Source organism: Scyliorhinus canicula, chromosome 4, assembly GCF_902713615.1.
Source record: "Scyliorhinus canicula chromosome 4, sScyCan1.1, whole genome shotgun sequence".
Lineage (NCBI taxonomy): Eukaryota > Metazoa > Chordata > Chondrichthyes > Carcharhiniformes > Scyliorhinidae > Scyliorhinus > Scyliorhinus canicula.
The window spans coordinates 130,993,785-131,007,919 of record NC_052149.1 but is presented as its reverse complement, the minus strand read 5'-3'; the positions used below and the strand labels follow the sequence as shown (position 1 = coordinate 131,007,919).

Sequence of the window (14,135 nt, the reverse complement as noted above, 5' to 3'; positions counted from 1 at the left end):
CACTGTGGGAGAGTCAGTGCTGAGGGAGCGGCGCACTGTGGGAGGGTCAGTGCTGAGGGAGCGCTGCACTGTCGGAGGGTCAGTGCTCAGGGAGCGCCGCACTGTCGGAGGATCAGTGCTGAGGGAGCACCGCACTGTGGGAGGGTCAGTTCTGAGGGAGGGTCAGTGATGAGAGAGCGTCAGTGCTGAGGGTGGGATGCTGCTGAGGGAGGGTCGGTGCTGAGGGACCGCCGCACTGTGGGAGGGTCAGTGCTGAGGGAGCGCCGCCCTGCGAGAGGGTCAGTGCTGAGGGAACTCCGCACTGTGGGAGGGTCAGTGCTGAGGGAGGGTCAGTTCTGAGGGGGCTCTGCACAGTGGTTGACATGGAACCACGCAATCTTTCCATTGGGGTATTTGATTTTGTAGACCGAGGGACTGACTTTGTCTGCAATGAAATACGGACCTGAATACTTTGGGACAGAAATGTGCTGGGATTGTAGACAGACAGCATCACCTGCTGTCCGACCTGAAACTCAGTCACATGTACTGTCCGGTCAAAACAAGCCTTGCTCTGTTTCTTTTTCGTCCCCAATTTAACGGTGGCTGCTAACTGAGCCGATCTTACGTTTTCTACTAATTGTTTGACCGCTGTCTCGTGTGTGAGGGCTGTCACTTCGGGGCTGGTCAAGTCAAGTCCTAAAAAGAATTCAGAACCTTTCATGGGGCGTCCGGTCATGAGTGTGTGTGGGGTGAAACCTGTTGAAGCTGAAACAGTGTTTCTTAAAAACATAAGCGCGAATGGGAGTACCGAATCCCAAGTCGTGTTATTTCGCTGGACCATCTTTCTAAGGGTTGATTTTAGAGTCCGATTCATTTGCTCCACGATACCACTCGACTGAGGGTGGTACGCGATGTGGAATTTTTGTGAAATGCCGAATATGGTTAGGACGTTCTTCATGACCCGTCCTGTGAAATGAGATCCTTGGTCCGACTCAATACTTTTGGGGAGTCCCCATCTAGTAAAGATGTGGTGTGTCAGGATCTTTGCTGTCGTTTTAGCTGTACTAGTTAGAGACGGGAATGCCTCTACCCATTTTATGAATGTATCAATTACTACTAAAACGCATTTATAGCCATTCCTGCATGGGGGCAATGGACCTATAAAATCGATCTGGAGGTTAGTCCAGGGGCCATTAACGGGGCGAGTGTGACTAAGCTGTGCCTTCTTTGAATACCTCTCCGGGTTATTCTGTGCAAAAATTAGATAATTTGCAATGTAATGCGTTACATCTTCTTTTAAATTGGGTCACCAACAGAGCTGTCTCAGGTGGGCTGTGGTGGGGTCTCTACCTCGGTGTCCATGACTGTCATAGACTAAGGCAATCAGTTGATTCCTGTCCTTCTCAGGAACCACATAAAGGTTATCTTTAAGAACCACACCATCATGCGTGGTCAGGGCGTGTTTAAACTTGTCGTACGGGGCCGCAAACTTTCCTTTCAAAATCTCCCTGAGATTGTTGTCCTGTTTTTGGGCCTGTACTAAATCTTCAAGATTGGTCTGTGAGACCTGAACAGAACTCACGGGTGCCAGCGGGGGGGTGTCCAAAAATGTCCGTGCCTGGACCCTGCTTTTGCCAGTGCATCGGCTTTCACATTTCCAGGGGGGGATGACCGATGATGACTCCTAACTTTCATGATTCCAAAAATCCTATCCTATGCTTTCTCTAGGATATGGCGGGGCAATGGGGCTGATGGAAGGGGCTTCCCATTTGCGGAAACAAAACAACTTGTCTTCCACAGGGATAGAAAATCTGTCAAACTGTTGCAGACGTAAAGGCTATCGGAATAGATGTCTGCCGGGCTGGGGAAGGAATCTGGGTGCTCTACAATGTACGCTATGGCAGCTAGCTCTGCTGCCTGCGCGCCGAAGTGTCCTGGTAATTTTAAAGCTATCTCCTCTAGTGCGCGTCCCTGCACGACCTCTACATAGATACCGCATCCTGTAATGCACTCACCATGTAAAACAGTGGATGAACCATCCACATAAATCCTCAGGGGTGCACACGTGTCTGTGTGCGGGGGGCTTTGGGTTGAATTTCCTATCTTCCTGGGGGGCGTCTTTGCAACAAAGGGTCCTGTATTGTGAAGTGGGGATATGATCTCACATTCATGGGATTTTCCTGGGTATTGGAGGTTATCTGCTAAAAAGGTGTGTGTCTTAGTCCGTTTCACAGTGATGTCCCGTCCCTGTAAAAGAAGGGTCCATCTAGCTGCTCTGATTTCACTAACTGAACCGTCCTTCAGTCGTCCGTCCAATAGAAGCTGTGTGGGGATGTGTTCGGTCAGAATCATTATGGGGTAGAGTCCGGTAATGTACGAAAAGTACTGTACTGCCCAGAATACTGCGAGTAGGTGCCTCTCGCAGGCTGAAAATCCTTGCTCTACTGGGTCTAAATGTCTGGAGGCATAAGCCACTGGTCTCAACTGTTTGTGCCGTTCCTGAAGGAGCACGGCCGAGAGGGTCAGATCTGTGCTTGCTACCTCAATTGCATAGGGGGAAAGTGGGTCTGGAACTTGGAGTGCAGGGGCTAAGGGCTCTTTTTAAATTGTCCACAGCCTCTGTATGCTGCGGAAGCCATTCCCAAGGGGCTCCTTTCTTAAGGAGGTCTGAAAGGAGGGCTGCCTTTGTCGCAAAACCGTCAATATGGTTCCGACAGTACCCAACCAGTACTAAAAACGACCGGAGGGCTGAAACATTTTAGGGAAGGGGCAATTTGATAATCGAGTCAATTTTTTTGTACTCGATCTCGCGTTTGCCGTGCGTGATGATCGTACCCAAATACATCACATTATTCTCCAATATTTGGACCTTTCTGGGGTTCACTTTACATCCAATTGTTTGTAGAAGTTGTAGGAGTTCAGGCAGAAGCGTGATGTGCTCTGCCTTGGTGTCTGTCTGCAGTAGTAGATCATCCACATACTGGACCAGACATTCGGGTTGGGAAAATTTTGATAATCCATTTGCCAGCTGTCGGTGGAAAATGGAGGGGGAATTGTGGAATCCTTGTGGAAGGCATGTCCATGTGTACTGCTGACCTTTAAAAGTGAATGCGAATTTGTACTGGCACGCCTTTGCCAATGGGATGGACCAGAAGCCGTTGCTAATGTCCAAAACCGTAAAGTACTTGGAGTTGAGTCCCTGTTTGAGCATGGTCTCGGGACTTGTGGCTACCATGGGGGCTACTGCGGGGGTGACTTTATTGAGTTCCCGATAATCGATGGTCAGTCGCCATGATCCATTGGGCTTCCTCACTGGCCAAATCGGTGCATCATTAGTTGAGGCTACTGATCGGAGTACACCCTGCTCTAATAAGCTCTCTATTACTTTAGCGATTTCTCCCTCTGCTTCCTGGGGAAATCTGTATTGTCGCCGTGGTCTAGGGTCAAGTCCTGTAATTTGAACCGATCCAGTCATTGTGCCGCAGTCTTGCCTGTGACCGGCAAATGCTGATCTGTTGTCTTTCAAAACTGCCCTAACCTGTTTGTCCGTGCTGAGCGTGGTCGGATCAAAGCAATGCTCTCCTACTGCGCTAATCCTGTTTTCATACTCACCTACTGTGAGCGTTGTGGAGGCTCTTTCTGATCTTGCCATTCGCCAGACACACTGATTGACTAGGTCGAACGACAGGCTGTGTGCATTCATAAAATCGATGTTGAGTATGTGTTCTGCTGTGTGGGGCAAATTCACTAAAACAATGGGGTGTCTGGTGGTAATGGTCCCTAGCTGAATGGGTACAGGGGTTGTAGTTTCAGTGCTGTCTGGTTTATTTGCAGACAGAATACACGGAGATTCTTCAGCCTGCCTGTTTTCCTTACATTGTCCTGTTTTCCCGGCATGCATTTCAATTCTCCATTTTGTGTCGGCAGTGGCCAACTTCGGTGGCTACCGCACCCTTTCCAATGCTTCCACATCCTTCCTATAATGCGGCGACCTGAACTGCACGCAATACTCCAAATGCGGCCGAACCAGATTTTGTACAGCTGCAACATGACCTCATGGCTCCGAAACTCAATTCCTCTATCAATAAAAGCTAACACACCGTACGCCTTCTTAGCAACCCTATAAACCTGGGTGGCAACTTTCAGGGATCTATGTACATGGACACCGAGATCTCTCTGCTCATCCACAGAACCACGAATCTTACTATTAGCCCAGTACTCAGTCTTCCTGTTAGTCCTTCCAAAATGAATCACCTTACACTTTTCTGCATTAAACTCCATTTGCCACCTGTCAGCCCAGCTCTGCAGCTTATCTATGTCCCTCTGTAACCTGCAACATCCTTTCGCACTGTCCACAACTCCACCGACTTTAGTGTCATCTGAAAATTTACTCACCCATCCTTCTACACCCTCCTCCAGTTCATTCATAAAAATGACAAACAGCAGTGGCCCCAAAACAGATCCTGTGGTACACCACTAGTAACTGAACTCCAGGCTGAACATTTCCCATCAACCATCACCCTTTGTCTTCTTCCAGCTAGCCAATTTCTGATCCAAACTGCTAAATCACCCTGAATCCCATGCCTCCGTATTTTCTGCAATAGCCTGCCATGGGGAACCTTATCAAACGCTTTACTGAAATCCATATACACCACATCAACTGCTTTACCCTCGTCCATCTGTTTGGTCATCTTCTCAAAGAACTGAATAAGGTTTGTGAGGCACGACCTACCCTTCACAAAACCGTGTTGACTATCGCTAATCAAATGATTCCTTTCCAGATGATTATAAATCCTATCTCTTATAAACCTTTCCAAGACTTTTCCCACAAGAGACGTAAGGCTCGCTGGTCTATAGTTACCGGGGTTGTCTCTACTCCCCTTCTTGAACAAGGGGACAACATTTTCTATCCTCCAGTCTTCTGGCACTATTCCTGTGGACAATGATGACATAAAGATCAAAGCCAAAGGCTCAGCAATCTCCTCCCTAGCTTCCCAGAGAATCCTAGGATAAATCCCATCCGGCCCAGGGGACTTATCTATTTTTACACTTTCCAGAATTGCTAACACCTCCTCCTTATGAACTTCAAGCCCTTCTAGTTTAGTAGCCTGTATCTCAGTATTCTCCTCGACAACATTGTCTTTTTCCTGTGTGAATACTGACGAAAAATATTCATTTAGCATCTCTCCTGTCTCCTCGTGTGGAGTCCACACACAACGTCCCACTACTGTCCTTGACTGGCCCTACTCTTACCCGAGTCATTCTTTTATTCCTGACATACCTAGAGAAAGCTTTAGGGTTATCCTTGATCCTACCTGCCAAGGACTTCTCATGTCCCCTCCTGGCTCTTCTTAGCTCTCTCTTTAGGTCCTTCCTAGCTAACTTGTAACTCTCGAGCGCCCTAACTGAACCTTCACGTCTCATCTTTACATAAGCCTCCTTCTTCCTCTTGACAAGTGATTCAACTACTTTAGTAAACCACAGTTCCCTCGCTCAACCACTTCCTCCCTGCCTGACAGGTACATACTTATCAAGGACACGCAGTAGCTGTTTCTTGAACAAGCTCCACATTTCAATTGTGCCCATCCCCTGCAGTTTCCCTCCCCATCCTATGCATCCTAAGTCTTGCCTCATCGCATCATAATTGCCTTTCCCTCAGCTATAACTCTTGCCCTGCGGTATATACCTATTCCTTTCCATCGCTAAAGTTTTATGGTCACTATCACCAAAGTACTCACCTCCCTCCAAATCTAACACCTGTCCTGGTTCATTACCCAGTACCAAATCCAATGTGGCCTCGAGGATTTGAGTATATGAATAGAGATCATAGAATTTACAGTGCAGAAGGAGGCTATTCAGCCCATCGAGTCTGCATCAGCCCTTACAAAGAGCACTCGACTCAACCCACGTATCTCCCCTATCCCCGTAACCCTCACTTAACCTTTTTGGACACTAAGGGCAATTCAGCATGGCCACCTAAGCTACTATACCTCCCAGTGAAATTATCCTGTACTCTCCCTGTATCTGAATGTATTCTGTGTATCCCCCTTCTTTTATTGTGCTCTTTGTGTCCTCTGCTGATTCTTATTCTCCTTTCAATTCCAGTTGTTGCTGACACTGTCCTTGCTGATGGGGCGACCACACGGTTTCAACTGCGAAATCTTCACCCGCTCACCAATTACTCTGTCACTGTCTACGCTGTCAGAGGGTCCATGACCAGCGCGTCTGTCTTCATAAATTTCCTCACTCGTATGTAGTCCCCTTCGTAATCCAGCGACTGTTAAGTCCAGCAGTTAACAGCTACAGATGCAGTCAGTAGCAGATTATGATGAAGTGGAGCCCATGTGGAGAGCACATCTGTAGATGTGGTCACTCCACAGCATTTAGGTGTGCAGGGGGACAGAGGGAATGGGTGGCCACCAAGCAGCCAATAAGAAACAAGCCAGTAGTGCAGAGGTCCTCTTGAGTGCATCTCACTCTCCAACCAGCATTCAGTCCTTGTATGTGGGTAAGAGTTACGGTTCATCTGGGGAAGGCATCCAGAGCCAGGTCCATGGCAGCACAGATGGCTGAGTTGTACACAGGGCCACAAGGAGGTCAGAAAAGATATTGTGATCAAATATTTGATACTTACTTTTCTGCACCCAATCCAAATCGTCTTCCTGGTGCCAGGGTCAAAGGATATTACAGAATGGCTGCAGAGCATTGGGATGGAGGGTGACTAGATCATGGCTCACATGGCATCAATGACATCGATAGAAAGAGGGACGTGGGACGTGGTCGTACAATCAGAATTTATGCAGCCAGGTAAAAGATTAGCAAGCAGGACTTCAAATCATAGAATCCCTGCAGTGAAGAAGGAGACCATTTGGCCCATTGAGTCCACACGGACCCTTGGAAAGAGCACCCTACCTCAGCCCATGCCCCCACCCTATCTTCACAACTCAATAACCCCACCTAAACTTTTGGACACTAAGGAGCAATTTACCATGGCCAATCCTCCTAAACTGTATATCTTTGGGCTGTGTGAGGAGACTGGAGCAGACGGAGGAAACCCACGCAGACACAGGGAGAACGTGCAGACCCCACACAGTCACCCAAAGCAGGAATCGAACCTGGGGCCCTGGCACTGTGAGGCAGCAATGCTAACCACTGTGCCACCATGCCACCCTTATTTTACTAATCTCAATTAATAATATAATCTTAATTAACCTTAATTTTAATCCCTAACCATAATCAAATGTAGTAACTTTTTGATCCCCCCCAGGTTTTCACAGTAACTTCATTGAAGCCTACTCGTGACAATAAGGGATTTTCATTTCATTTCAAGTGAGTACAGAAATAGGAGGATAAAACAGATGAATATATGAGTGGAAAGATGGTGCAGGAGGGAGGACATTCGATTGTTGGGGCATTGAGACCATCTTTGAGATGATGTGACTTGGACAGGCTGGAAGGCTTGTACTGAAACAGGGCCAGCATTTTGCTGCAAGATAGTTTGCCAGGGAGAGTTTGAACTAATGGAAGGGATGTGGGAGCCAGGAAGTAAATTTAGAGTAAGATACCATGCTACAAAGAGAACTGGGAGGGACAGATAGCACTAGGGTAGGGAACAGTAAGTTACTGGGTGGGTTCAGACTAAGAGATACAGTAACAGAGTCCTATTGAGGAAGGAGTATATCCCAGAGGGGTCACGGGTAGAATCTATTTGGTTGCAGGTAAGGGATGAACAAATGGTGCAATTAAATTGGTTGGTGTAGTCTATAGTCCACCAACTAGTGAGAGAGACGTCGAAGAACACAGAACAGTACAGCACAGAACAGGCCCTTCGGCCCTCGATGTTGTGCCGAGCAATGATCACCCTACTCAAACCCACGTATCCACCCTATACCCGTAACCCAACAACCCCCCTCGAATATACAAAAGTATATTCAGCAGAATTTTCTGCAGCAGTGTGTGTTGTAGTGTGAGGTGAAGCAATGAGGAAGTGTTAAATCACAACGGTGGTTTATTTAACAATGAACTTTATATACAAAATATAAAACTCCAACACAGGTCAAGTTCCCTCAACTCCCAAACTTACGCTGATGATAATCCATCAGCCAGGTCTGCACCCCAACACCCGACAGGCTAAGGTTCGCGCACTCCGTCCCCATAGGTTCCGGGTGGGTCACATGACCCCACAAGGATTTGATTTGATTTATTATTGTCACATGTATTACATGTGACAATAATAAATCAATTCATACAGTGAAAAGTATTGTTTCTTGCATACTATACAGACAATGCATACCGTACATAGGGAAGGAAGGTGAAACTACAGAATGTAATGTTACAGTCATAACTGGAATGTCGAGAAAAGGTCAACTCAATACGCGCTAGATCCATTCAGAAGTCTGATGGCAGCAGGAAAGAAACTGAGGATTGCCCCTTAAAGGGACCATGCTACCACTATATGTTTCCAGTTAAGTGAGAAAGGCACTGCTATACGTGGTTTTAGAGGATGAAATGGGCCACTTGTATCAAGCGTCAGTTGGAGAGCATTTAGGGGATAGTGATCATTGTTTCATAAGGAAGCGGAGAAGGAATAATCCAGAGCTAGAATAATTAACTGGGGGAAAACCAACTTCAATGAAATGAAATGAAAATCGCTTATTGTCACGAGTAGGCTTCAAATGATGTTACTGTGAAAAGCCCCTAGTCGCCACATTCTGCCACCTGTTCGGGGAGGCTGTTACATAAATTGAACCGTGCTGCTGGCCTGTCTTGGTCTGCTTTCAAAGCCAGCGATTTAGCCCAGTGTGCTAAACAGCCCCTGGGATAAGGATCTTGACAGAATCAATTGGAGTCAAAGATTGGCAGGAAAAATGGTAGTTGACCAATGGGATATCTTCAAAGAAGAGAGAGTTTGGGATAGTCGAGGGAGATTCCCTCAAAAGGAAAGGTAGGGCAAACAAATCCAGAACTCCCTGGATGATGGAAGGGATAGAAAAAGATAAAACAGAAAGCATATTTGTAACAAGTGTCAGGTAGAAACTACCTTTCAAATCCAGGCTGAATATGAAGGATAAGAGAAGAAGTGAAGAAGCAAATAAGAGAAGCAAAGAGAGAGCATGAGAAGAGACCGGCAGCTAATAGAAAAGGGAATCCCAAAGTCTTCTGTTGGTATTTCAATCATAAAAGGGTGGTGGAGGGAGAAATAGGGTTCATGAAGGACCAAAAAGGGGACTTACACGTGGAGACAGAGGGCATAGCTGAGAAATTAAATAAATACTTCACAGCTGTCTTTATATCTGTCTTTATGAAGGGAGAAGATGCTACCTAGTCTATGGTAAAAGAGAAGGTGATTCAGACATTAGGAGGGTATAAAACTGAGAAAGAGGTTTTGACAAGGCGCCGGGACTGGATGAGAAATGTCCAACGAGACAGAGGGAAAAGAGAGTAGAAACTGTGGAGATGCCATCATTTTCTAGTTTTCCTGGGACACAGGGCCATGCCAAAGGATTGCAGAATTGCAAACGTTACGCCCTTGTTCAAGAAAGGTGTAAATATAAGTGCCGCAATTACAGCTAAATTGCCCAATTGTTAAAATGCTAAATTGCCCTTAGTGTCCAAAGATGTGCGGATTAGGTGGATTGACCATGATCAATGCACGGGGTAGCAGGGATAGTGCAGGGGAGTGGGTCTGGGTAGAGTGCTCTTTCAGAGGGTTGGTGTAGACTCGATGGGCCAAATGGCCTCCTTCTGCACTGTAGGGATTCTGTGGACAGGATTGGGTGGTGGAGAAACTTCTCAAAACAATAATTTGTGACGTCAATAGGACATTTCTAGAAACAATAATTCATGACAGCGTCAATAGTCACATTGACAAATGGGGGTTAATTAAGAAAAACCAGCATGGAATAAATCTGGGAAAATCATCTTTAACTAAATTGCTGGAGTTCTTTGAAAGGTAACAAAAAGGGCTGATGAGGGCAAAATACCATTGCTGTGTTAACACAGTGCCCACAATGGGCTTGTGAAAGAAGTTATGGAGAATAAAACGGGGAGGAAGAATTGACAGGAAAAAGAAACTCGAGATTAATTGATTTTTTGTTGGACAGGAGGAAAGTTTACCGTGGAAGAATTGTGACCAGTGAGGAGGAGAGTGTAGAATATCAAAGTGACAACACAGATTTATGGAATGCACGGGGTGGGACTGATGTAATTGAATGCAGAAACTACAAAGCGATTCATTTTGGTAGGAAAATCTTGGAGAGACAATATAAAATAATAGAGGAAGCTTGGTGCCTGTGTTCATTGCTCACATGGGGAGTGTAGACATAATGGGCCAATGTAAAATTTCCAAAATCACGGTGCACTCTCCCTAGATTTCAATATCACTATGAGCTCTCTCTCTCTCTAGATTCCAATATTACTATGAGCTTTCTCTGCATTCCAATATCACTGTGAGCTTTCTCTGCATTCCAATATCAGTTTGAGCTCTCTCCAGAATCCAATGTCACTGTGAGCTCTCTATCTCTGGATTCCAATATCACTGTGAGCTCTCTCTCTCTAGAATCCAATATCACTGTGATTTCTCTCTCTAGATTCAAATATCACTGTGAGCTCTCTCTAGATTCTAATATAACTGTGAGCTCTCTCTCTCTCTAGAATCCAATATCACTGTGATTTCTCTCTCTAGATTCAAATATCACTGTGAGCTCTCTCTAGATTCCAATATCATTGTGAGCTCTCTATAGATTCCAATATCACTATGAGCTGTCTCTCTAGAATACGATATCACTGTGATTTCCCTCTCTAGATTCAAATATCACTGTGAGCTCTCTCTAGAATCCAATATCACTGTGAGCTCTCTCTCTCTCTCTCTAGAATCCAATATCACTGTGAGCTCTCTCGCTCTAGAATCCAATATCCCTGTGAGCTCTCTCGCTCTAGAATCCACTATCACTGTGAGCTCTCTCTCTAGATTCCAATGTCACTGTGAGCTCTCTCTCTCTCTAGAATCCAATATCACTGTGAGCTCTCTCTCTCTAGAATCCACTATCACTGTGAGCTCTCTCTCTAGATTCCAATATCATTGTGAGCTCTTTCTCTCTCTGGATTCCAATATCACTGTGAGCTCTCTCTCTAGAATCCACTATCACTGTGAGCTCTCTCTCACTAGATTCCAATATCACTGTGAGCTCTCTCTCTAGAATCCAATATCACTGTGAGCTCTCTCTGTAGATTCCAATATCATTGTGAGCTCTCTCTCTAGATTCCAATATCATTGTGAGCTCTCTCTCTAGATTCCAATATCACTGTGAGCTCTCTCTCTCTAGATTCCAATATCACTGTGAGCTCTCTCTAGATTCCAATATCACTGTGAGTGTAGTGATCCTTACATGGGTATGTACAGAAGGGGCTGATGGGTAATGGAATGACCACCAGGGGCAGCACTGGCGTGTATAAAAGTGAGACGTAGACAGCCCTCCCCCTCGCTTTGGCTGATGTGACTATGAGGAGAACAGGGACAGAAATTTAGCTCAGTGCTGCTGGTGTGGTCAGGCCTAGTTGCAGAGCACAGAAAAGTTGTAAGCTTGTTTACGAGTTCAGTTCTTTTAATAAGAGCTCACACAGTTATTTGAGTTGTGTTGATCAATAAACCTTCTATCACACTTCTGGATGACTTCTAGCCTCCTTCCAGGGCGTCTACTGTAACTGAGTTGAGTAGCACAGATCACAATCTCTACAGGTAACGAAACATGGTACCAGGAATGGCTTTAATTGAACAGCACTAGATAGATTAGGTTAGAGACCAGAAAGAACCAAAGCAAAAGCAACGGGCCAGCCGCTCGATTTGGAAGACTTCGCAGCATTTTGATTCCAAACAACCTACTGAAGCGATGGATCACACGCTTCAGGTAGTCGCTGAAAACTACCGGTAATTTAAATAGTAACTGGAAAATGTATAAACAGCAGCTTCAGATACACATGGCAGCTACGGACCTAAATGCAGCCACCGACGAGAGAAAGATTGGAATATTACTCTCAACGGCAGACTGGCAGGCGGTAGACATTTATAACTCGTTTACGTATGGTGATACTGAAGACAAAACTAAATATCAAGTGATAGAACATAGAACATTACAGCACAGTACGGGCCCTTCGGCCCTCGATGTTGCACTGACCCGTGAAACCATCTGAAGCCTATCTGACCTACACTATTCCATTTTCATCCATATGTCTATCCAGTGACCACTTAAATGCCCTTAAAGTTGGCGAGTCTACTACTGTTGCAGGCAGGGCGTTCCACACCCCTACTACTCTCTGAGTAAAGAAACTGCCTCTGACATCTGTCCTATATCTACCACCCCTCAATTTAAAGCTATGTCCCCTCGTGTTGGTCATCACTATCCCAGGAAAAAGACTCTCACTGTCCACCCTATCTAACCCTCTGACTATCTTATATGTCTCTATTAAGTCACCTCTCAGCCTTCTCCTCTCTAACGAAAACAACCTCAAGTCCCTGAACCTTTCCTCGTAAGACCTTCCCTCTATACCAGGCAACATCCTAGTAAATCTCCTCTGAACCCTTTCCAAAGCTTCCACATCCTTCCTATAATGCGGTGACCAGAACTACACGCAGTACTCCAGATGCGGCCGCACCAGAGTTTTGTACAGCTGCAGCATGACCTCGTGGCTCCGAAACTCAATCCCACTACTGATAAAGGCTAGCACACCATATGCCTTCTTAACAGCCCTATTAACCTGGGTGGCAACTTTCAGGGATTTATGTACCTGGATGCCGAGATCTCTCTGTTCATCTACACTACCAAGAATCTTGCCATTAGCCCAGTACTCTGCCTTCCTGTTACTCCTTCCAAAGTGAACCACCTCACATTTTTCCGCATTAAACTCCATCTGCCACCTCTCAGCCCAGCTCTGCAGCTTATCTGTGTCCCTCTGTAACCTATAACATCCTTCAGCACTATCCACAACTCTACCGACCTTCGTGTCATCTGTGAATTTACTAACCCATCCTTCTACACCCTCTTCCAGGTCATTTATAAAAATGACAAACAGCAGTCGCCTCAAAACAGATCCTTGCGGTACACCACTAGTAACTGAACTCCAGGATGAACATTTGCCATCAACCACCACCCTCTGTCTTCTTTCAGCTAGCCAATTACTGATCCAAACCGCTAAATCACCTTCAATCCCATACTTCCGTATTTTCTGCAATAGCCTACCGTGGGGAACCTTATCAAACGCCTTACTGAAATCCATATACACCACATCAACCGCTTTACCCTCATCCACCTGTTTGGTCACCTTCTCAAAAAACTCAATAAGGTTTGTGAGGCATGACCTACCCTTCACAAAACCGTGTTGAGTATCGCTAATCAACTTGTTCTTTTCAAGATGATTATAATCCCTATCTCTTATAACCTTTTCCAAATGGCAAAAGGATAATGGCAAAATTTGATGAGCACCGTAAATCACAGTCAAATAAAATCATGGAACGATTTAACCTACGTGACAGATTCCAAAAAAATTGGGAGACTATCTCCAATTTTGTCACAGATCTCCGCTTGCTAAAACAAGGTTGTAACTGTGCTGATGTAACAGACTCCATCATCAGGGATCAATTAATCTATGGTCTTTCAGACAAAAATTTAAGGGAATCATTAATGCAGCAAAATGATTTAACACTAAAAACCACAATAGCAAAATGCTTACAGCAAGAACAGAAAAAACAGCAATACCTGGAGTTTCTTGAAAAAAAAACCATGGAGAAAATCCTCCACGAGGTAGAAGATGTAAGAATGGTGGCCTCTCCTCACAGGCCTTCTCTTCCGGTGGCTGGCGCCCATAACGGCATGTCTGCGCATGCGCGCAGTCAGGACACGCGATCCCAGAAGGACCCAGTATGCGCATGCGCAAGAAGCTGTGTATGCACAGTATGCAAAATACCGGCCCAAGCCCGAAGAGCGCGCTGCGCATGCACGATCGCTTCCAGTGCGTGACGTCACGGACGTCATGACGTGCTACCGCTGTGGCACTACGCTCTAAGATGCATCATTTTGCCTCCCAGTGTCAGTCCACAGCCAAATGTTACCAATGCAAAGGCATGGAAACTTCAAGGTTTGCACAGTAGATGTAATGGACAC

The 14,135-nt window shown here is 45.8% G+C and overlaps 1 protein-coding gene across 1 annotated transcript in view; it reads left to right on the top strand.

Moving 5' to 3' along the window:
* The window catches only part of tnr (tenascin R (restrictin, janusin)), a 390,478-nt gene that overhangs the window by 295,688 nt on the left and 80,655 nt on the right, over positions 1 to 14,135 (top strand). The window contains 1 exon segment of the mRNA XM_038795191.1: positions 6,085 to 6,228. Within this exon segment, the coding sequence (XP_038651119.1) occupies positions 6,085 to 6,228 (144 nt within the window).